The sequence below is a fragment of the Protopterus annectens genome, chromosome 1.part1 (genome assembly GCF_019279795.1).
Source record: "Protopterus annectens isolate FY-2018-M chromosome 1.part1, PAN1.0, whole genome shotgun sequence".
Classification (NCBI taxonomy): Eukaryota; Metazoa; Chordata; order Ceratodontiformes; family Protopteridae; genus Protopterus; species Protopterus annectens.
The window spans coordinates 29,862,557-29,886,556 of record NC_056726.1 but is presented as its reverse complement, the minus strand read 5'-3'; the positions used below and the strand labels follow the sequence as shown (position 1 = coordinate 29,886,556).

The 24,000-nt window shown below is 38.3% G+C and overlaps 1 protein-coding gene across 1 annotated transcript in view; it reads left to right on the top strand.

Annotated features, from left to right (window-relative positions):
* ADAMTS12 (ADAM metallopeptidase with thrombospondin type 1 motif 12) overlaps positions 1 to 24,000 on the top strand; it is a 2,672,119-nt gene that overhangs the window by 2,455,955 nt on the left and 192,164 nt on the right. Inside the window, exon 17 of the mRNA XM_044085381.1 lies at positions 423 to 1,568. Within this exon, the coding sequence (XP_043941316.1) occupies positions 423 to 1,568 (1,146 nt within the window). The remainder of the gene's footprint in view (positions 1 to 422; positions 1,569 to 24,000) is intronic.

Below are 24,000 nucleotides of genomic sequence, written 5' to 3'. Positions count from 1 at the left end.
GCTATGAATGCTCTCCGTTACCCATTAAACACCAGGAGTATTCTTTCTTTCCTCCTTTGTTTCTAATCCATGTGGTATTGAAAATAATTCAGTGCTGTGCAATCATCAACTCATATACAATATACATCATTTATGTCACTGTTAAGAATTTGCTTTTTTTTAATCATTATTTTTTTTAAAAAAACTGTTCCTGCAGCAATTTTTTTCAGATTTTTTGCCATACCTGTGTATTGTTTTAAGTAAAAACTGTCACATATATTTCCAAGTGGTGAAGTAAAGGTTTTAATAGCAGAATATGTTTATACCATAACTTGTGTTGACTGGATATACTCCAAGTGCCTTATGAAGAAATATGTTACTACATGATAATTGCATAAAAACTTAATAAACACAGTTCTGATATATTTTTTGCTATTTTCTAGTGCACTGTGACATGTGGAGGAGGTGTACGAACACGAAGTGTTACATGTTTGAAGAGTAATGAAAGAATATGTGATTTGTCTAAGAAACCAAATGGAAAATCTCTGTGTAATCTCCAACAATGTCCACGTAGGAAAAATGTAATTCCGCCTGTGGTAAAGTCAAACAAAGAGAACAATATTATGAAAGTTCTACCCAAAAGAATTATACCCATTTCCAGGAGGATTCCACCAAGACATATCTTAGATACATCTGAAAAATCTATGTCATACACTATGGCAGTTACATCTAGCAGTAGCATTGCTCCATCAGCAACCGCTTCTACCAATGCAGACCACTTTGAATCAGTGAATGTGGAGCAAGTGAACCTATTTCACAATGTGACTGAGCCACGTACAATAGATACCACAGAGCAGAACAATGATAATACATCTTCTGACATGTTCTATAATGATTACAATAATGCTAATGATGTAAACATACCAAGATACAAAGGAACTGCAAGTAATAACAACACCCCACAGTCTGTGCATTATACTGATGGTGCAAATCCCTCAAAAGCAGAAGATTATGCTACAACAATCATTGCAGTGCCTGTATCCCAAAGTGACAATGATAGTTCTACTGATGACAGGCTTATGTCAAAAGGAGCAACATTTCGTTATGACTACATAACAGAAAATTCAGAGATCGAGCCTGATTATAGTGAGGAATCATTTGATAATGATGTCTTCTTTAACCAGACAAATACATATATAACTAATATGGGAGGAAGAACCAGTGAGAAATCTCTGTCAGAAGACTACCAGTCTTCCAGTACTGAGCCTTCCTTTATCAGCAGAAGGATGCCTACAAGCTCTGTCATTCAGAGATTTTCAGGGACACGTCTTGATGCATTTACAGCTGTGCCAAGGACTACACAGTTAATTAAGCCAAGTCCAGTACCGCCCACCAGCAGAGCACTTATTAGAAGGGAGCATTCAGTTCCATGGAAAAAAATGGTGTATGATGTGGCAAATAGCAAGCATAACAGACACCAGTATTCTTCAGGAAACCAAACCAATGTTTCTGCTGATGACTTCAGCAAGTTAACAAAAACTTCTGCACTAGGCTCCACAGCTCATTGGAGAGTTGGAAACTGGAGTGAGGTAAGTCATTGTTGATTCCAGGTGCTCAATGCAAAACAAAAAAATCCAAGTACATGTGGACTCACTCAGGATGGTGGCATGCATCTAAATGCGAGTTACAGTACTCTTTAACTATGCATTATCTCATTGATTCCATAGAGCAGTTAGCATTTTTAATAAAAGTATGCTAGTGAATTATTTCTATCTTGAGGAAACATTTTCTGAAAATGTTTTTATTTCAAAGAAATCAGTAAGTAACCAAACTGTGTTTTATATACATTCTAAACATATTTGAGTTATTGTATATAATGTACGTTTTCTGTTATGTATATATTTTGCAAAGAATGCTATTTGCATGACAGCCAAGTGCTTTAATAGTAATAATGGACAAAATGTTAGATCATCAATGGAGGTTTCTTTGGTCAAGGTTATGACCTTTCTTTCAGAGGCAATGATGTTGAATGAAGTTTATTCTGATTGGTGGTAGAAATGACCCCCACAGAAGAACAAACTACTTCAAAAACAGGCCTATTGCTTTCCTTTCAACCGGCCTATTTTTTTTTGTGGAACTTGCTTCCCGTGATATAACATAAAGCTCAAATGTATATATTTACATTTCCTTAATTAAACTTCTATAGCTCTTACTGATTAACTTTGCTGTTTAAATTCAGAGAGTACATGGCAGTTTGATTTTAGTAGCAGTAAGCAACAATAAAAACACAGAAGTGCCACAGAGAGCGCTGAATATTATGTCGTGGAAAGTGAGACGGGCTATTTTCGTTTTCATTGTCCTTTTGACAGACGTCATTAAGAGTCAGATTGGAGAAACATGCTGATTCTTCAGCAAGTTGCTAGGCAAGCCTTATTCATCGTATAGAGGGGAATTTTCCATTTCTAAAACTGAACATTCATATAATATTTATTTTCTTTGTGTAGCTGAAGTTATGTGGTTGTAAGATGTCATTGTTAGATGTTAACTTTTATCTTACATTCTGATAACTGCCATTGTTCATTCGGTGAAAATGCCTGTAAAGTAAATTGCCTTTTTGGGAGCCCGTACTAACAAGTTTGCAATAAATAGACAGCTTATTTTCAAGCTACTATTCCTTTATGTATGTAACACTTGCATTTGCACCCCTACATTCCATTTTAATTTTTAAAAAATATAAATTGAATACATATTTTAAGAAGAGGGAGGAGCATAGGGTGACGTACAAGAGTAGAGGAAGATGAACACAGGTGGGTTATATCCTATGCAGGAGGGTCAGTCTGAAGGAGATTGGAGACTGTAAAGTGGTGACAGGAGAAACTGTAGTTAGGCAGCATAGAATGGTGGTCTGTAAGATGATGTAGGTGATCAAGAAGAGGAGGACAAGTGTGAGAGCAGTGCCAAGGATCAAATGGTGGAAGTTGAAAAAGGGTGATTGTGAGGTGGAGTTCAGGGAAGAGTTGAGACAGGCACTGGGTGGCAGTGAAGAGTTACCGAATAGCTAGGTAACTACAGCAGAGCTGGTAAGGGAGACAGCTAGGAAGGTACTTGGTGTGACATCTAGACAGAGGAAGGAGGACAAGAAGACCTGGTCGTGGAATGAGGAAGTACAGGAAAGTATACAGAGGAAGAGACTGACAAAGAATGTGGGATTGTCAGAGAGATGAAGAAAGTAGACCGGAGTATAATGAGATGAGGCGCATGGCAAAGAGAGAGGTGGCGAAGGCTAAGGATAAGGCATATGGAGAGTTGCATGAAAGGTTGGACACTAAGGAGGGAGAAAATGACCTGTACCGATTGGCTAGACAGAGGGACCGAGGTAGGAAAGATGTGCAGCAGGTAAAGGTGATAAAGGATAATGAGGGAAACACACTCACAAGTGAGGACAGCATGTTGAGCATATGGAAAGAGTATTTTGAGGGGCTGATGAATTAAGAGAATGAGAGAGAGAGAGAAGGTTGGATGATGTGGAGTTAGTGAATCAGGAAGTGCAATGGATTAGCAAGGAGGAAGTAAGGACAGCTATGAAGAGGATGAAGAATGGAAAGGCTGTTGGTCCAGATGGCATACCAGTGGAAGCATGGAGGTGCTTAGGAGAAATGGCAGTGGAGTTTTTAACCAAATTGTTTAATGAAATCTTGGAAAGCGAGAGGATGCCTGAGGAGTGGAAGAAAAGTGTTTTGGTACCGATTTTTAAGAATAAGGGTGATGTGCAGAGCTGTAGTAACTACAGAGTGATAAAATTGATCAGTCACAGCATGAAGTTATGGGAAAGAGTAGTGGAAGCTAGGTTAAGAAGGGAGGTGATGATTAGTGATCAGCAGTATGGTTTCATGCCGGGAAAAAGCACTACAGATGTGATGTTTGCTTTGACAGTGTTCATGGAGAAGTACAGAGAAGTTCAGAAGGAGTTGCATTGTGTCTTTGTGGACTTAGAGAAAGCATATGACAGGGTGCCTAGAGAGGAGTTGTGGTATTGTATGAGGAAGTCTGGAGTGGCAGAAAAGTATGTAAGAGTGGTACAGGATATGTATGAAGGCAGTGTGACAGTAGTGAGGTCTGCAGTGGGAGTGACTGATACCTTTAAGGTGGAGGTGGGATTACATCCAGGATCAGCTCTGAGCCCTTTCCTATTTGCAATGGTGGTGGACAGGTTGACAGACGAGATCAGACAGGACATCCCCATGGACTATGATGTTTACAGATGATATTGTGATCTGCAGTGAGAGTAGGGACCAGGTTGAGGAGACCTTGGAGAGGTGGAGATATGCTCTAGAGAGAAGAGGAATGAAGGTCAGCAGGACTAAAACAGAATATATGTGTGTGAATGAGAGGGAGGATAGAGAAATGGTGAGGATGTAGGGAGGAGAGCTGATGAATGTGGATGACTTTAAGTACTTGGGATCAACAGTTCAGAGTAATGGTGAGTGTGGAAGAGAGGTGAAGAAGAGAGTACTGGCAGGATGGAGTGGGTGGAGAAAAGTGTCAAGTGTGATTTGTGACAGATGGGTACCAGTCAGAGTGAAAGGGAAGGTCTACAAGAGTGTAGTGAGACCAGCTATGTTATATGGGTTGGAGACAGTGGCATTGACAAAAAGGCAGGGGTTAGAGCTGGATGTGGCAGAGTTAAAGATGTTAAGATTTGCGCTGGGTGTGACGAGGGTGGACAGGATTAGGAACAAGTATATTAGAAGGTCATCTCAGGTTGGACGGTTTGGAGACAAAGCCAGAGAGGCAAGATTGCATTGGTTTGGACATGTGCTGAGGAGGGATGCTGGGTATATTGGGAAAAAATGCTAAGGATGGAGCTGCCAGGTAAGAGGAAAAGAGGAAAGCCTAAGATAAGGTTTATGGATGTGGTGAGAGAGGACATGCAGGTGGTTGGTGTGACAGAGCAACATGCAGAGGACAGGAAGAAATGGAAACAGATGATCCGCTGTGGCAACTCCTAATGGGAACAGCTGAAAGAAAAAGAAGATAAATTGAATCCATGAACTCATTTCCCGTATCACAGTTGTATCGCATCAATAATTGTTTTAATGTTTCTTCTCTGTAGCTTGTCTAACATATCCGTGTATTAACTCTATGAAGTCATGAAAACCGACCTCAGATTTCTGGATAAAAAAGAATTGAACATGAGTAGAATTATGAAGCAAACTCCTATTTTATTGAAATATTTTCCTTCGGGTCTTTGGCTAGCAGCTTATTTCCTTTCATTGCTGTGATTTGACATTTATCTACAGCTGTCAGATAACTACTGTCTGTTACTTTCACATTCATTTTATCATCTGCTATTAAAAACATAAATTCTTTTATTTGATAATGAAAACTAAAACTGTTTTTGAAAAAGTTATTACTTATCATTTTGACAAATTAGGCCAAATCTTTGCCTTTTGTACCAAAGCTTTTACATTGTTCTGTTATTCATCATAATTTATTGTTTTGATCCACAGTTAAATTAATATGGTATATTGTATAGTCTTGTGTAAGAAATGTAACACTAAACAGAAAAAGTGTCAAAACCAGTTGTAGTAAAACTCCTAGGCTTATCGGATTTTACTTCTGTAACATAGACTTTGACTCTCTATAAAATCAATTAGCAATGCATCTTAAGTATCCACATATAGCCCTATCAGTAAACCTTGTGCAAGTGATGGCTAGTAGGACCAACATTATGGAGTAGGTTTGTTGTCCTTTTAATGGAGTCAGATGATTTTGTAGGAAAGTCTAGTAAAGCCCTGTGCTAGAAGCTCATACATTTAATCCTCATTACTAAAGAAGCAAACCTCATCCTGCAGGCATGGTTCATTTCCCTTATTCTTTTTTTGCTACCTGTGAATCTGACAAAGCTACTTTACCTGAAATGTTCCAGGGTTACCCATGAAAAGGGGTGCTTGTGCATAGGATGTTTTATTAACTAAATTTAATAAAACAGGGTGCAAGCCATGTGATCAGTGCAGGCTCAGTTAAGTAAGAAGGGCAGGTCCCTAGATATTTAAAGTAGAGCAGGCTGTGCTGCTGGCAGAAAGTTATACTGCCAGGCATGAAACAAACCTCTAATCTCTGTGAAGCACATTTCAGGTTATGGAGGACCTAGGTGACATTAGAAACATTCTGCATGTATTTAATTTCAGTAACTTGCAATGAAAGCCCAGACAGCAATGAGAGCTACAGCTAAAGCTTAGGAACAAGCTTACTGATCTACACCATCCATCCATCAACAATCCCTTTTCCCATTATTGCACATGGGGTCACAATGTCACTTCAACAGTGATAATCATCTAGAGCCAAAGTTTATACCACCAGGTGGCTAGTCTTGCCAAAGTAGTTCTTCCACACCACACACTCACACGCACACTCACACCTATTACTAATTTAGAGTGCCCAGTCCACCTACTGCATGGCTTTGGAATGTGGGAGGAAGCTGAAGCATCCAGAGGAAACCCACACGAACACAAGGAGGACATGCAGACTCTACCCAAAAGGCACTCCAGCCAAAATTCAAACCAGGAACCTTCTGCTGTGAGGTCACATCACTATCCGCTGTGTCACTCTGCTTCCCCCATCTACGCAACAGGATGAAAATGTTGTCTGTTAATTTTGAGAATCACACAGCATGTTTAGAGGTTGTGGAGGAGTTATAATGGTTAAACACTAAAAATGGCAGTGCGTAGTCAAAACAGAAGACACATAAAGTAGTTGTTAAAGGAATATCTTAATGGTATTAAGTCTGCTGGGAGAGAACCAGGCCAATCAAATCAGTGAATAAACAGCTGCAAAAGTTGTTGGTGTTGGTGCAGAGATACATAGAACACAAAGGTTACAATTAGTGTAGTAGACAGTTAGAGACTGGCCAATGCAAATTCCACTGTTTACTTTTTCAATAGCTGTAAGGGCCTGAGTAAATAGACTCGCATCCACTCATTAAGATTAAAGAGGGTTAAGGAGCTATTCTATTTGTTATGGAATGGTAGCTTCTGTCATATTCAGAGAAAGAAGTTGATCCTATGGGAGAGCTATCTTTTATGCTTTTATTATGATGTAGGTTAATGTTCTTGAAGCCGGGATTAATGGTGTATCCAGTTTTATAGAGGTGAAGGGGTTAAGCAGAACTAGATCTTTCACAGTAACGTAGGCCAAGCAAAGGACACTGCACAAAAACCTGTAGGAGACAGAGTAAAGTGATAGCCAGTCAGTCTATGTAAATTAAGATTTTTTTTGTAACAAAGCACTATGGTCTTTCCATCTGGGTGATGTGTTTGGATATGGCAAAAATGACACTGAATTCTATTTTGAGCCTGATTAGGGATGAGGAGGAGTTGAGGGGAACAATACCTTTATGCCTTTGAAGAATATTCCTTTAGTAATTGGTTTGAGTAGGTAGAATGATTTCCTAACAATAATTAGTACATAGAAGGTAAATGAGAGCTCACTGTCCCTGGAAGTACCTACGTCCCTAATAATAGCATCAACTTTAACGGAACATTTCTAGTTTGTAGGTGCAAGGATGTTCTTGATTTTAAAGAGTAGTGTACTACATTTATTGTACAGAATTTGAACCCATGATTGTGACACCAGCTATTAGCGCAGTTTATACATGCTTTAATGATATGGGTATCAGGTGGACAGTTAATTACACTACTGAGTTTGCCATCATCAGCCAGCGACATGTACCTCAAATGTGGGCAACAGAGAAGTATATGCCAAAGAGGGGAGCACCCAGTAACAGCCCTTTGGGATGCCACTAGTGACAAGTCTTCTAGTGAAAAAGTGTGCCACTAATCCTCATAACTTGTGTTCTGTCAGTGAGGCAATTTCTTAATCAGTGAGTTACACAGGGGCTTGTATTCATGTAGATGAGCTTTTCGGTAATACCAGAATGTGATATAGTGTAAAAGGTCTTAGTTAGATCTGAGTAGGTAGTGTGGACTGACTGGCCACTTTCAGTGCTTCAGTCACCCATCAAGGAAGACCACCAGATTCAATATGCAGGACATGCCTTTTATAAAGCCAAATTAATACAGGTTGAAGGGCTGCCGATTACCAATCTCATTATTTGTGAGTTCCATTTTATTATGCTTCATGACTTTGAAAACAATACTGGTAGATCTTATTGGTCTACAGTTCTCAGGGTCAGTGGCAGAGCCATCCTGAAAAGGGGCTTCACAATAGTTGTTTTCCAAGCTGAAGGTACATATGACAAGTGCTGACTAAGAGACAGCCTAGTATGTTTTTGAGATCCATAAGGCTAGCATATTTGGTTTTGGAAAGACTATTTTTGATTTATTCGAAAGTAATTATGGAGAAGTTATGACTATGGAGTAAGGACAAAACGTTTGGGAAGAGCAGAAAAAAACATGAAGTAAGTTTGTCTAATAGCATTTTAGCAATCACTTCTGAGAGGGAGTGGGTTGTGCCATTTGAGATCAGCTTGGTACAATATTTGGTATTGTTTCTGAGAGACTTAGCTAGTTACAAAAGTCTTATGGCTGACTTAGGAGGAAGTCTCAGTACTCGGCTCATACATGGCTTTGCAACATTTGATCTTTTGCCTGAGTTCTCTGCAGACCAGATTCAGGTCACTGTTATAATTGGGAGAGGAGGAGGGTGTGAACTTATTCTTCAATGTGAGAAGTGTTGTTTATTTTTTTCTTTCACTGTAGGGCTTGTTGATACTGTGGTTCCACCATAGGGAGCGTACTCTTAAATTTGATATCATGATTACAACTGACTGGGAATGGATGCTTCAGTGCAAGAATTAAGGGGAAAGTAAAAGTGAGACATACAAGACGCTGTTCATGTTTCAGGGCCCTGGGGATGAATTTTTAATTTCAGTAGGTGGCTGAAGGGTCACTGGGAATATTTTAAATTTCAATAGGTCTTGGAGAAATCCTTGCTTATAGGATTTAATCATGGATGGGAAGTCTGTGGGTGTGGTGCAGACAGGGTATGTAATTGTATGAACCTGGTTAAGAAGACTGAATCCCTGGAAAAGATAAACCACAGACTGGTCAGGAATATTAGTATTAATAATCTCATTGAACTGCTGTGCCTATTTGTTGTTGGTTGTATACATTTATCAGTGAATGAAGCAGTAGTTAAAGTAATTCAGGATGACTGTATTAGTTTCATCAAGTAAAGACTTCAGTTGGTTGAGGTAAGTTTCATGGCTTGTGGAAGACATAGATGGAGTTCTATACTTGGCAACATGACAACTGCAAGTTTCTACTGATACCGAATACCTAGGAGTTCAAGGTTGTTGTCATGCAAAATGTGCAGTGATGGAATGGGACTGTGGATAAATATGGACACCCTTTACCTCTTGCTAGAGAGTGTGAACAAATGATAGGTAGATTAGAAAACCCATGTACTAATTATCTTATTAAATAATTATTTTTAGTTTATTTTATTTCTCTTTGTGACTGGGAAAAGGTCTAGGGAGAAAAGCTCCACATTTAAGTTACACATGATGCACATTTAAAACTGGAGGGTAAAACATCTGCACCTGAGTGTATTTACATGTTTTTTAGATATTTCTTACATAAACATAACATTTTAACACAAAAACAAGAGAGGAATTAACATATATTAACTAATTATTGAACAGAAAAATAAAATATGGTTATAGTTAATGTATTTATAGTGTGATAGCTGCAGGGAAAAGCTCCAACTGGGGTGTTTTTGAGGTCAGTAATAATTTATAGAGAGACAAGTATTGATATAGCTTAAAAACTGTGAGATACGAAGGGAAAAATTATGGAAATGAGGATGAGGATAAATGGACAGAGGAGGAAGGTGTAGTTAGTGGTGGGCTGTGAGAGAAGGGGGAAGAATAAGAGTTTAGGAAATTAGTGCAGTGTGAGGAGGAACGATAATGTACAAAAGACTGTGCAGAAAAGTGGCTGCATGAATTGGAGAAAAGTAATCTTGAGTAATGCTAGTCAGATGAACAGGACGAACAGTGCCATCTTTGGCACAGGTGCTGTTTAAGAAAAGTTTTGAAACTATTAAGATACAATTCCCTGCTACAGTCCTTTAAGATGTGTGACATATCATTTTACTTGTGGGTTATGTTATATTATTTGGCTTTTCTATCCAAGATGCCCTCACAAGAAAATATTATTGATTATAGCAGCTGATTAAAGCCCATAAAATACGTTCAAATCAGTGGGACATATAGAAAAGGGTTTCTTTGCTGGGGACAAGATCCTTGCACTCCACATTAAAGGGAAGCCTTCACACCGTCAAACTTGTATTTGCTAACTTCATGATTATGTGATAGAGGAGAAAGAAAACATTTACAAAATAGATCATACCAATCTCATGCAAAGAGTAAAACTGACCACTTCCGATCAGGCAGTTAACATCCGATCAACTGGTCCTTGATAAATCACTGAATATCCTAATAAGAGACTGCCTCCGTTCTGTCCTTCTGTGCCTTATTATGCTCTGTATTCTGTTAAGATATTGGCGGTTGCTTTTTGTTCTGGGAACTATGGTACCATTTGTTTGCTTGTACGTTCACATGATACTGCATTGGGTGATAGCCCTTCTGCATCATAAATCCTAACCATTACATGCATTTGATTCTCTTGGCATTCTTTGGTACTTGACATATTTCACTGATCTCAGTATTGTACAGCATACATTTCTGAATCAGAGGTCATCACTGTGTTGTTGCCCAACACCCTATGCCTTGAATTTTTGTGACTAAATCATTCATCCCTTACCAAATTAGATAAGATGGGATTTTTAAAATAGTAAAACATTTTATCTGAGTCATAATGGTTACACCTTTGTAAAATGAACATATGCCTAACTTCACAAACTTTAGCACAAATAAGGCCATCTAGAATAGAGCTGCAAAACAATAAAGTATTGACATTAAAATCAGCATACTTTTGCAGTTAAAAAAAAAATCACATATACTTGTTGAGGAGCTTCTACTATGAGTTTCAGATATGCCAGAAAAACAGGATACTTACCATCCTAAAATGAAGCAAAATTTCTCTCTCGTAAGATTTGAATAATTTAGCATATCTCTCTGGTGTTATGGTGTTGTTCTAGGTTAGTAACTCGACAATCCAAATAGGTTCATAGGTAGGTACTAGGATATTGGCCCTAGGGCCTATATAAGCCTAGACAAAAAGGTACCCTGGCTTTTGCGACCCAAGAAAATTATTTTGCTGTACCCCTGTCGAGCAGAGCCACAGAAGTGATCTCCTGGGTGAATTTCCTATCTCCCATCCAGTCATCAAGCTTTTTCTTGAAGAGTGCTAATGAGGAGCTGTGTTTGATATAGATAGGTAGTTTGTTCCAGAGTATGGGAAGTCTCTGGGACAGGAATCTATCCCTCCAGCATGTTCTGTTTATTGTTGTGACAAGGTTTATGTCCCTAGAGCGTGTAGCTCGGAGGGATTGGGATTTCTTTAAGTGGAGTATGTTCAACAGCTCTGGGTTTGACATAACTTTGTATGTTAGACAGAGATCACCTCTAAGTAGGTGATATGGGACAGAGTAAAGCTGTAGTTTTTTGAGACGGTCTGTGTAGGGCATCTGTTTGAGGCCGGTAATCCTCTTTGTGAGGTATTTCTGCAGCCTTTCCAGTTGTTGTAGATGTCTTGTGAGGTACATACCAAAAGGGGAGCTGTATTCTATAATGGGTCTAATGAGTGACGAGTTGAGGCGAACAATGACCTCTTTTTTCCTGAATGAGAAACCTTTTGTGATGATGTGTGCCATGTAGAAGGATTTCCTGACTACTGTGGCTATGTGATTATCAAAGGAGAGACTACTGTCCACCCGTGTCCCAAGGTCTCTTATCACACTTTCGGTGTTAAGTAGACTATCACCAATGTGGTAGTTCATGGGTACAGAGTTTTTACCAAAAGGGATGACAATGCACTTTTTGGCATTGAGCTTGAGGCCATGGCTTTGATACCAGGCATCTGTCTCAGTGAGGCCCTTTTGTAGGATGTCCACATCGTTAAGAGTTTTGATTATGGCTCGTAGTTTGCAGTCATCTGCAAACTTTGTTAGCCAAAGACCTTCTGTGTTAGCCTGTACTTCAGAGAAGTAGATATCAAACAGGAGAGGACCCAGGACTGAACCCTGTGTTACTCCACTTGTCACTAGTCTGAAGTCAGATTTGGAGTCTGCTACTTTCACAGTGTGGGTTCTGTCAGTGAGCCAGTTGGCAACCCATCTTGTGACATAGGGATTTATACCTAGTTTAGTGAGTTTATCTATAATTCCAGAGTGGGAGATGGTGTCAAAAGCCTTGGCGAGATCTAGATAGGCTGTGTGAATCACCTTACCCTCATCTACAGCTTTGATGGCCGCTTCAAAGAAGTCTATCAGGTTTAGGAGAAATGATGTGCCTTTTACAATCCCGAGCTGGGTGAGGTCCAGAGTTTGGAGATTTACCAATGCCATTGTTTATAAGTTCCATGATGATACATTCCATAGCCTTGCAGACCAGGTTCATCAGGCTAATGAGGCGGTAATTCCCGGGGTCCATGGTGGCCCTCCTTTGTGGAGTGGGATGACCATTGCTGTGAGCCATTCAGTGGGCACAAAGCTTGAGGTAAGGCTATGATTAAACATGGTACTTAGGTGGGGTGCCAGTTCATTCTGTAGTTTATGAATTGTAGAACGCAGCCTGGGATGTTTTCACGTCCATGGATGCTGTGTTCTTGGCTTTGGAGAGTGTGGTTTTTATCTGTGCAGCCGTGATTACAGGAACTTTGCACTCTTCCAGTATAGAGATGGGCCCTTTAGGGGGTGAGAGGGGGGTAAAGTTAGCACTGAACCTATCTGCCAGGATGTTGGCAATATAAGTTGGTTTTGTAGTTAGTGCCATTGTGCTGTAACTCAGAGCAGATCTGAGTGTTGCCATTGAGATTCTTGACATAGCTATAGAATGCTTTGTGATTGTCTTTAGAATCAGTGGCAATTTTGTTTTCCTAACTAGCTTTGGAGGATTTTATGAGGGATCTCAACTTCTTACTGAGACTGACCAGGGAGTTCCTCCAATCATGGAATTTTACTCTTTTTTGTAACAGTTTCTTTCTTCTGCTGTAGAGTTTGTTTATAGCAGGGGACCACCAGATTAGCTTCCTTTTTTTGGAGGATAGCATCTTTGTTCTGTTAGGGATTGCACGATCCATGCACTTGTGTAAGTGCTTATAAAGTGCATTTGTGTAGGATTCAGCAGTTGTACCTCTATTGTCCGTCTGCATGGCTGTTGTGAAGTTTGCCACTTCTGTCTTAAGAAGCATAAAGTTGGCTTTGGAAAATTTTTTTATGGTGGTTTCCCTAATGGGGGGTGGGGGCAGGATGTGGATGTCTAAGGTGATTAGCTTGTGGTCAGATCTGAAAAATGAGGAAATGACCTCTGGTGTGGAACACCAGTTGCCCATGTTTGTAATGACCAGGTCTAGGATATTGCTGCCCCTGGTGGGGGTGTGGATAAGTTGATTCAAGGCATTGTAATTTATAAATTCCAGAAAATGTTCAGCAAAAGAGCTGGTACACAAGTAGCTTTCCCAGTTAATGGTGGGGTAGTTGAAATCACCCATTATTAGGGTAAGTTGTATCCTAATATTTTCCAGTGTGTCAAGAAATGAGGAGTGGGAATCCTGGGGCATGGTGGGGAATCTGTAGCAAGCTATGATTTGGATTGTGGTCTTGCCCAGAGTGCACTTGGATAATTTCAGATGCATTATGCTGAGCAACTAGACTGGATGTGTAGATATCCTTAATGCATATGGACATGCCTCTGCCTTTAGTGTTTCGGCCCAGGTTAGGTGGCTGAAAGGTCTAGTATGAATTATAACCTGGTAATGCAGGGGTGCTCTCTGGAGCCTTGAACCAGGTCTCTGTCACTTCACAGATGTTGATGTTCTCCATTGTAAGGAGTGCCTCGAGTGAGTGCATTTTGAGGTTTAGACTTCTAGCATTGAGTAGCATTACCCTCAGATTTTGCTTGCTTGTATCTGTTACAGTGGTGAATTTGTCATTTGAACCTTGCCTAAAAAAGGCAGTATAGGGGTGGCAAGAGCCTTAGCCAGTATCTGGAATCCTAAGGTCGACAGGTGCAGGCCATCTCTGGCAAAGCATCGTGGTCCGTTGATCATGTCATTCCAGGCAGACAGATACTGGATCCCCTTAAAATGACACCAGAAGCTTAGCCAGTTGTTGAAGTCAATCATTTTGTCCTTGTACTGTGTTATCTTTCTGGGTGATGGCAGGATGCTACTCAGGGCTAGGGTCATATCTGCCTGGTCTACAAGATAGGACAGCTACTCCATGTCTCTTTTCATGTAGTCCAGGGAGGTACATCTCAGGTCATTCACACCAACATGGATAATGACAGAGTCATATTTGTACATGTTGTGGAGTGGCCTGAGTACGTGGGTTATGTGGCGAATCCTGGCACCTGACAGGCAGCTGACAATAACTGTTTCCTTGTTTAGCCTGGTTATTGGAACATCAGTGTGCCTGACTGTAGAGTCACCTATGACTAGAGTGTTGGGTACATTGTTATGCCTTATCAGCTGTGGTTGAGTGGCACACTGAGTTTGTGGGCTATGTGCCATTTGGGTTGTGTTGGGGGGGTGGAGGTTGCTTGCATTTCTGCTTTGGAGGTCCCTTTTGCTTGGGCAGATTTTTATTGAGAACCTCCGCAAATGTAGGTGGGTGTTTGGGTCTATATTATAATATTGAATGGCACAAATGTCGAATGGCCACAGCATCGAAAGTGCCATTCAAATGACTTGGTTTTGTGGGGATTGCACCTCCCCACACCCCCTGCTAATTATATATAACAACTCCGAGATTGCACTACAGTGAGGAAAGGACAGAATTCCCGATCTTAACTGCACCCCAATCCCACAAACAAGAAGTCGATGAATGGCACTTTCAATATTGTGGCTGTTCGACATTCATTCCGTTCACTATTATAGTATAGACCCATGTGTTTTGTGTTTCTATGTGTGTGTTTTGGTGCTTTAGGTTTTGAGGGACTATGTGATGAGTGTGGTGTGGTTCAAGTGTTTACCTTCTCCTCCTGACTGTCTACTCCAGTCTTGGGTGAAGAGAGCTTTGCTTTCAGTTTGGCTATATAAGTGCATCTCTCACCGGTTGTAGTGTTGGGTGATAGGAGGAGAGGGTTGTCTGTGTACATGAGGCAATTGCTGCATCATCCCAAGATGCCCAGATTCATCAGATAGACAGGAAAAAACACCGGGAGCTGACGCTAAGACATGCCTGTATAGGTGCTTATTTATTAAGTACTAAAAACTGTTTTCCTCTAGACAAGTGAGGAAAGTTGAGTGCTTTAGTAATTTGTAGCTTATTTAGTGCTTACAACAAGTTCTGAACTAGTGCTGAGCTCAGAGTAACATATTTGATTGCTAAAAGTAAAACTTGCTAGTTCTAAGGGAAAATTCGAAGAGCAGACTTTATGGCGCCAGGAACAGTTTAACCCTAGCTAAGTGGCAATGCATATTTTTTTTTTTTTTTTTTTTTTTTTTGTAGATAAGCTACCTAGTGCTGACCACTCCCACTGATAAGCTAGAAGGCTTCCCTCCAACACAGAAAGGCTTGGGGTCTCAGAAACTTACAAACAGTCCTGGATACAGCAAATCTGTATCTGGACTAGACTACCTACAGGAAAGGCAGGAAACAAGCTTAGAAATATATTTTTTTGTAAAGTGGAAAGGGAGAAAGGAGGAGCAAAAGATAATTCAAGGTTAAGAAACTAAGTGGGTTGGCCTTCTCAAATGTTCTCCCTGTATTAGGTAGAATGCGCAATGACACTAGACTGGAGGGAGTGTCCAAGATCAAATTTACAGTAGGGGTGGGCAACTGCAAAGCCACCAAGTATAAGAACAGGATACCAAAAGGGAGGGAGGGTGGGAAACAAAAATCAGAACAAACAAACCCAAACAGATGCTTAACAATTGTAAAAAAAAATCCAGTTAATACCTCACACACAGTGAAACTAGCTAGAAAAGTATGCAGCAGACAATAAAAGTGCTATAAATAACTTGGAAAAATAAGCAAAAACAGGATACTCAATGTTATATATCACAGATTAGTTTGCTCAGTGCCCTTGCTCCAATTAGCTCAGTGTGAAATGGCAGAAACACTCACAAGTTAATTTCTTAAATAACAAAGTTGAAACCTGAAACAACTTTAATAAACGCTCGAAAGAATCATCGAGGTGCTTACTCCAAGCAGTAGCCCAGGTAACACCAATCACCCAATGACCATAAACACTTCCCTCTCACTGAAATGCTATACTGGCTTTGGCTAAACTTAGATGGCCTGGAACATGTGCTCAGACACACAGCCTCTACCAAAAAACAACTAGGCCCAAAACACAAGCCTGAATATGGACAATGCTACAACTACCCACACTACTTAGGTAGAAAAAAACTGCAGACATGTTTAAACAGATAAAGGAGCAAGGATACTCTAGAGAATGCTTTTAACTGCAAAACATTAAGTTATATGATACATTCCTTGGCAGGAAATCAGAACAAACAAACCCAAACATATGCTTAACAATTGTAGAAAATTTCCAGTGAATACCTCACACACAGTGAAACTAGCTAGAAAAGTATGCAGCAGACAATAAAATTGATATAAATGACTCATAAAAATAAGCAAAAAACAGGATACTTAATGTTATATATCACAGACCAGTTTGCTCAGTGCCCTTCCTCCGATTACCTCAGTGTGAAATGGCAGAAGCACTCACAAGTTAACTTCTTAAGTAAAAAAGCTGAAACCTGAAACAACTTTAAAAAAAAGCTTGAAAGAACCAATGAGGTGCTTACTCCAAGGCATAGTCCAGGTAACCACAATCAGCCAATGACTATAAACACTTCCCTCTCACTGAAATGCTATACTGGCTTTGGTTAAACTAAGATAACCTGGAACATGTGCTCAGACACACAGTCTCTACCAACAAACAACTAGGCCCAAAACACAAGCCTGAAATTGACAATACTTCAACTACCCACACTACTTAGGTAGAAAAAACTGCAGAAATGTTTAAACAGATAAACAAGTAAGGAGACTCTAGAAAATGCTTTTAACTGCAAACAATTAAGATATATGATACGCTCCTTGGCAGTATATCAGAACAAATAAACCTAAACAGATGCTTAACAATTGTAGAAAATTTCCAGTTACTACCTCACACAGTGAAACTAGCTAGAAAAGTATGCAGTAGACAATAAAAGTGCTATAAATAACTCATACAAATAAGCAAAAAACAGGATACTTAATGTTATATACCACAGATCAGTTTGCTCAGTGCCCTTCCTCCGATTATCTCAGTGTGAAATGGCAGAAACACTCACAAGTTAACTTCTTAAGTAACAAAGTTGAAACCTAAAACAACTTTAAAAAAAGCTCAAAAGAACCAGTGAGGTGCTTACTCCAAGCTGTAGTCCAGGTAACCCCAATCAGCCAATGGCAATAAACACTTCCCCCTCACTGAAATGCTATACTGGCTTTGGCTAAACTAAGATGGCCTGGAACATGTGCTCAGACACACAGCCTCTACCAACAAACAATTAGGCCCAAAACACAAGCCTGAATATGGGTAATGCTACCACCACCCACACTACTTATGTAGAAAAAACTACAGAAATGTTTAAACAGATAAAGGAGCAAGGAGACTCTAGAGAATGCTTTTAACTGCAAACAATTAAGTTGTATGATACACTCCTTGGCAGGAAATCAGAACAAACAAACCCAAGCAGATGCCTAAAAATTGTAGAAAAAAATTAGTTAGTACCTCACACACAGTAAAACTCGCTAGAAAAGTATGCAGCGGACAATAAAAGTGTTATAAATAACTCATAAAAATAAGCAAAAAAAGGATACTTAATGTTATATAATACAGATCAGTTTGCTCAGTGACTTCCTCTGATTAGCTCAGTGTGAAAATGAGCACAATTTATAAGCTTGAGCTCACATGCTAGAATCTTGTAACTTTGAACCTGCAAATATAAACATAAAAGTCTTTCTTTTTGGTGAAACCTGAACTGTACAAGATCATGAACAGTGAAGAATGGGGAGTTTGCCCCTTTTCCACTATAGACCAATATTAAAGATGGAATATATAAGTAGCAGGGGGTGTGAGCATACCTCTCAACTGTCCAGATGTAGCTCCAAAATCGCAGAGTTTCAGACTTCATATTCTTCAGAAAGTTCATGCTAACACAAATCCTGGTATTCTAGCAACTTTCTAAGTTACAAAGAGCAATATTTAAAGTCTGTCCCTAAATTGGGTCATTGCATCCCCATTATTTCAGGCTTTGTATTGATTTCTTGCCCTAAGATGTTGAGAGGTATGGGTGTGGGAGCTGCAGGAGGGCTGACCCCCTACCAAAACTAGTGTACTGTGTGTTTTATTAATTTATTTATTGTTTTTTTGAGGTTAAAAGCTTTAAGCAGCTTGGCTCAATCTTGTAAGTTTCATGCATTTGAGATGTCGAGTTTGTAATCTGGAACTATCATAATATAGGCCAGTCTTGTGTGTCACAACTTGAAAAAGCTGTTCATGATGCATGGAGACACCTGTCAGCAAGCAGGTATAGCTACATAAGCAAAAACTTTACCCCTTCTCTCCCTTCCAGTCACATCACATCACACTACCAATGATATGTTTTCAGAGACAAGTGCATGTTGAACTCTAACAGAGAGAGAGAGAGAGAGAGAGAGAGAGAGCAAAAGCATATATCCTTGTTGCAATCCCTAGATTCAGAATCACCAGAGGAAATGGCATGGGAATGCAGTAGGTGGTCTGCTAGAAGAAAAGACTTAGTCAGGACAGGGCCTGATGTCAGAATATCAAAACATCAAAAGCTGCATGCAGAAAAGCAGGGGAGATGAACTTTCAAGGCAGAAGAGCTGAACAGGAGGGAGAAGCTGAGATGAAAGCACCCGCAGGACTGTACTACATAAAGTATAGTTTGGAGTCCAGTTAGAAGCAGCAGGAAGAAAGGAGGCAAATAATGTGATAAGAAATGGACAGAAGCAAAAAATGACAAGGGGACGGCACTTAAACTGGTAGATGCCTTGTTGCAGAACCCAGAAGATGTTGAGAAGTACTCCAGGAGTAGAACAACACTGCAGGAGATAAACAGACGGACTAGAAAGCTGATATACAGTTCAAATTGAAAACCACTGAACATATACAAAAGGAAAAGAGAGCAAGGGGAAAGGACATGATGCAGAAAAATAAAGAAAATGGACAGCAAAAGAAAGCTGAAGGTAACCCCCCAATATACTTTAATTTGTTTATACATATTGTCCTGGTCAAAGTCTTTTTTAACCAATAGCTGTGTGTAATAACCCATACATAAGCTATACTTCATCAATGTGTTTAAATATGATAAAAATAGTTAACAATTACCAACCTCACAGTTGCATAACAGTGGAAAAAGTGAAAAAATCCACTTCAGTGCACAACCAGTTCTCATAATATAAGTCAGAGTCATCCCAACAAATTACAATTGATAAAATTCATCAAAAGACTTTATCAAATGAATTGAAGTATAATGATGGTCCTCTATGGTACTAGACTTGAGGAAGGGGCTGAGGTATGCATATATGGAAAGCACATGCTGAATGCTGCAAAAGCACAAAATGTTATAAAAAGAGAGAAAAAACAGATAAAACAGAATCAACAACAGATTTACAAAGGACACTGCTGCTATTGTATGTAAACAGCCAAAGTATACCAGCATGTACAACTGAGAAAGGAGGGGTAATCAAGTGTACCAATGGGAAGGGATCCATGGAAAAACCAATGATGCAAAGAGATCATATGATGGAAAGAATGTAAAAGTGGTATGGAAAAATGCAAATAATGTCTGCATATTTGGCAAATATATAGTTTCCATTAGTGGGACAGCCCTCTATTAGATTAGACTATTATGGTTCAACCTGATCTGCAACAGTGAAGACACACAGCAATGGAAGTGTGGCCAAAATGGTGAAAAGGAAAGTAGGAAAAGCAGAGGGAAAAGGCCATAAGAAAAGGGAAGAGGAGTAAGTGAATGGCTGGGAGAAAAAACATGTAATGTGATGGTAAAGTAGAATGCTAAAGAGATGAAATGGACGAGAAAGAAGAGGAAGAAAGAAAACAAGAGGACATAGGATGAACATAATGGTGAGGAATTCAAAGGCACAGCAGTGGAACTGGTGGGAGCAAACACACACAAAGAGGTTAATGCAGGAAAGCTACATGGCAAGGGGAGAATGTCACAGCAAAGCAGGACATTAAACTAATCTCTTTTGGTAAATTCTGGATTGGGAGGTTAGCTGTTCAAGAACAAGACACCATAGTTGAAAAAAACAGGTCTGCAATTATTTAAAATGCTAGGGAATACACATAAAGAATGGTCTGAAAACAGCACTGAAATGAAAGATCAAGGCCATAGCAGAACAGAAAAGTAAGAAGAAATTGATGTATTGGAGAAGGAGATTGGAGGAATTCAAAAGGAAATAAGGAGATTCCTGGCATAAAAAAATGTCTAAAACAGAGGGAACTAATTAATAAAGCAAAGATGGAAGCAAAGGTTATGATAGTAATAGAGGTAGAGGTAGAAAATGTTTAATTTTATTTTATTTATTATTTTATTTATTTTACATTTGTTGACTGGGAATATGTCTGTCTGAGCTGAAATATCCCCTTTTCAGTGGCGGCCTAGGGAAAAAAGCTCCAGAAAACATTATCAATACAATTGTTAAAATTAACAGAAAAAAAGTATTAATGGGAGACTATTGATGTTTAAGAGGGGTGGCAGGAAGTCAAAAACCTAACACAGAAATGCATGATAGGAAACTAAGACTGTAAATAGCACGGATAAATGGCAAGGAAGGGGGAATAAATGTAGGGGAGAACATAACATCATGTATATAGAGACTTTTGCTACCAATTACATAAATAATAGGACAACAAAGATGTAGGTGAGTAGTCCTATAGTAGCAACTGAGACAGATAAAAAAATAAATAGTAAGAAAGTTGCAAGAGCTATCACTATGATCCAGAAAGAAAAGCAGGAGTTTTCAGGAAAACAGGAGTGTGTGTGTGTGTGTGTGTGTGTGTGTGTGTGTGTGTGTGTGTGTGTGTGTGTGTGTGTGTGTGTGTGTGTGTGTGTGTTTGTTTGCTATTCAGAGTTCAAAATCCACAACCACTTCCAACTTTTCTAATTCTGCTTTTTAAGCAACTCTTATGTCAGTTCATCTGTAGGAAAGTTAAATTACCCTTTTGAAAAATTCCATTTTGTTAATTTAATTTGTGAAACTGATGGATGATTTTAATCCGCTGTTTAGAAAAGGGGTTTAACTTTTGTTCCAACAATAAGAACTGATGTTGTTCCCACTTTGGTACATTTGAAATTGCTTTGCCACAAGCTTAATTTGATATGATTATTTTTTAATGGAAATTATTTGTTGGATAATTCTAACTTTAAACATGCTAGTACTTTTATCCATCCTTTTAATCCGATTTTGGTTGCATCTGAGTCTATATGTGAAGCTGAGATGTGTGATATTAAGAAAGCAAAATCTGTTTTGAGCTTTTTTTTAATTTGATGTATGCTGAATCTAAAGTCCTTTTTTTATTTAAAAAATGCTGATTTACTTAACATGAAATCAGATAAAGGAAACAGTATAGCAATTATGGCTACAGTAATGTATTTAAATAAGATGGAATGTTTATTAACCTATGATTCAACATATCAGCAGGTTAGTTACTCAGAGGTTATGAATGTTAACAAACTGATTGATATATCATTGTATGAGTTATTATCAATTGGCCAGTTTTAGCTCCTCTATTTAGACCCATTATTTTGGCAGTGGGATCAAAGTCTGAGCAAATGGCATAAGAAATCAACTAAACAATTGATTAATATGACAACTGCTTATGCAAAGGTCTCATGGCATTTATTTAAATTTGGTTAAAAATATTGAATTTATTACCCAGGTTTTTGTGATTTCTGATGCCTTGGACTTGTATTTGGTAATTCCAATGGATATTGAGATTAATATCTGAAGGGAAGTTGCTGTCAAATGTTGCAGTCTGCCCACTTCTACTATTGAATTGACTTGTACCATTCTTGATTAGGTGGTATTAATTTTCCTTTTCTAAAGGAAATATTGCCAAGTTAAGGTTGCTGCAGTGGGTGCCACTTTGACACACACATATGCAAATATTGGGAAGAATGAATAATAACACGGATTTAATTTTAGTTGTGAATATTGTTCCTCTATTGATTTTTACTGACATTATATTGATGGTGTACTTTTTATGTGACAAGGTAGTGCTGAGAAATTGCATTAATTGTCAAGTTATTCGGATTCTACAATTCTACTTGTAAAGTTTACATATAATAGGAATGTGAGTAAAATTTGTATTTTGAATGTGACAATCATGAAGGATAAAGTAAGCAATTAATTCAGTTCTAGGATTTACAAGAAGGAGATGCATGCATTTTTATATCACACCAGTAGTCATCCAATGTTTGTAAAAAGAATGTGATAAAACATCAATTAGTATGGGCTGCTAGACTGACCACATTAGATTCTGAATTTATAGAATTAATGTCTGTAATGGAACTTTATAGAGATAGAGGGCATCCTCAGGTGCTTTTGTTCTGTGTGACTTTTCAATGAAAATATATATTTAGTTCCATTTTAAGTGGTTTTACTACAAATTTTACAGTTAATGAGATGAATGCAGTTGACAGTTTTAGAATAAATTAATTTATTAGTCCTTATTGTCTTAATAGTACTGCTATATGGCAAGTTATTGGTAATAAATGGTGAATTTTTAAAAGCAGTGATGCACTTTTAGCTCTAGTGTCTACTGCCTCTTATTTTGCTTATAAAAGAACTTATAATTTAAAATATCTTCTACAAAATTATGAGATTTGTAGTTTAATTATTCAGCTATCTGTTAGAGTTTACAATGTATACCTTTGTGTTTTTTGCAAAGCCTACAGATTTATCGACAGTAACAATGTTCTTACTGTTAAGGGCTATGAGAATGACTTTGAAGTAAGTTTAAGTGATCTTTAGCCACTCTTGCACTTATTCTGGGGATTCAGTAAAAATTAGTTTACAAAGTGTGCCATTTTATTTAATTATTACAAATGTATACATTCCTTTGAGATCATATATGGATTCCTTGACCATAGGCATTACACTAGGCTTTCTCCAAAGTATAGCCATTTCTCAACTTGTTTTATGAAAAAGACCAGATGATAACATTTTGTAACCTAAGTTATTAAAATACTATATATCTTTAGCTATCACGTGAGTCTGTTGAAAGAATATAATGTCTGCTCTATTTAAGGATAACTCATTAATGATTTCCTTTTGTTACCATTATTTATTCTATTTATGTTATTAGATAATAGATTAAAATTATCCTTACTGTGTATTTAAAAAAAAATATTTAAAAAGGTAATATGACATATTTATCCACCATTTTAATTATTTGTACATAAGACTCTAATGCACTCATCCAGCACTATCTTAGCACTCCACATTTTTTCAATTATTCCTTTCTATAAACTACACTACTGAAGCTCATAAATAACAAAAACAAAAAACAAGTCTACAACTATAGATATATACATTACTAATAAAGCAGAACCTACTATTGATACCAAAGTTTCTAGTTTGCCAATTGAATAGACAAATTACTATACTATATCTCTACCTACCAGTACCTAATATGCATCAAAAATCTACCCAAAATATTCTGTGACTTACAAATAATTTATATAATATTGTATATAAGTTGAAAATAATAAGAGATATATATTTTGCAATTTAAATCCATTGTCCCAATACTACATACACGTTTAATAATCATCTTCTATTAATGACAAATATTAAACAACCCAACAGAGTACTATATACCTATTT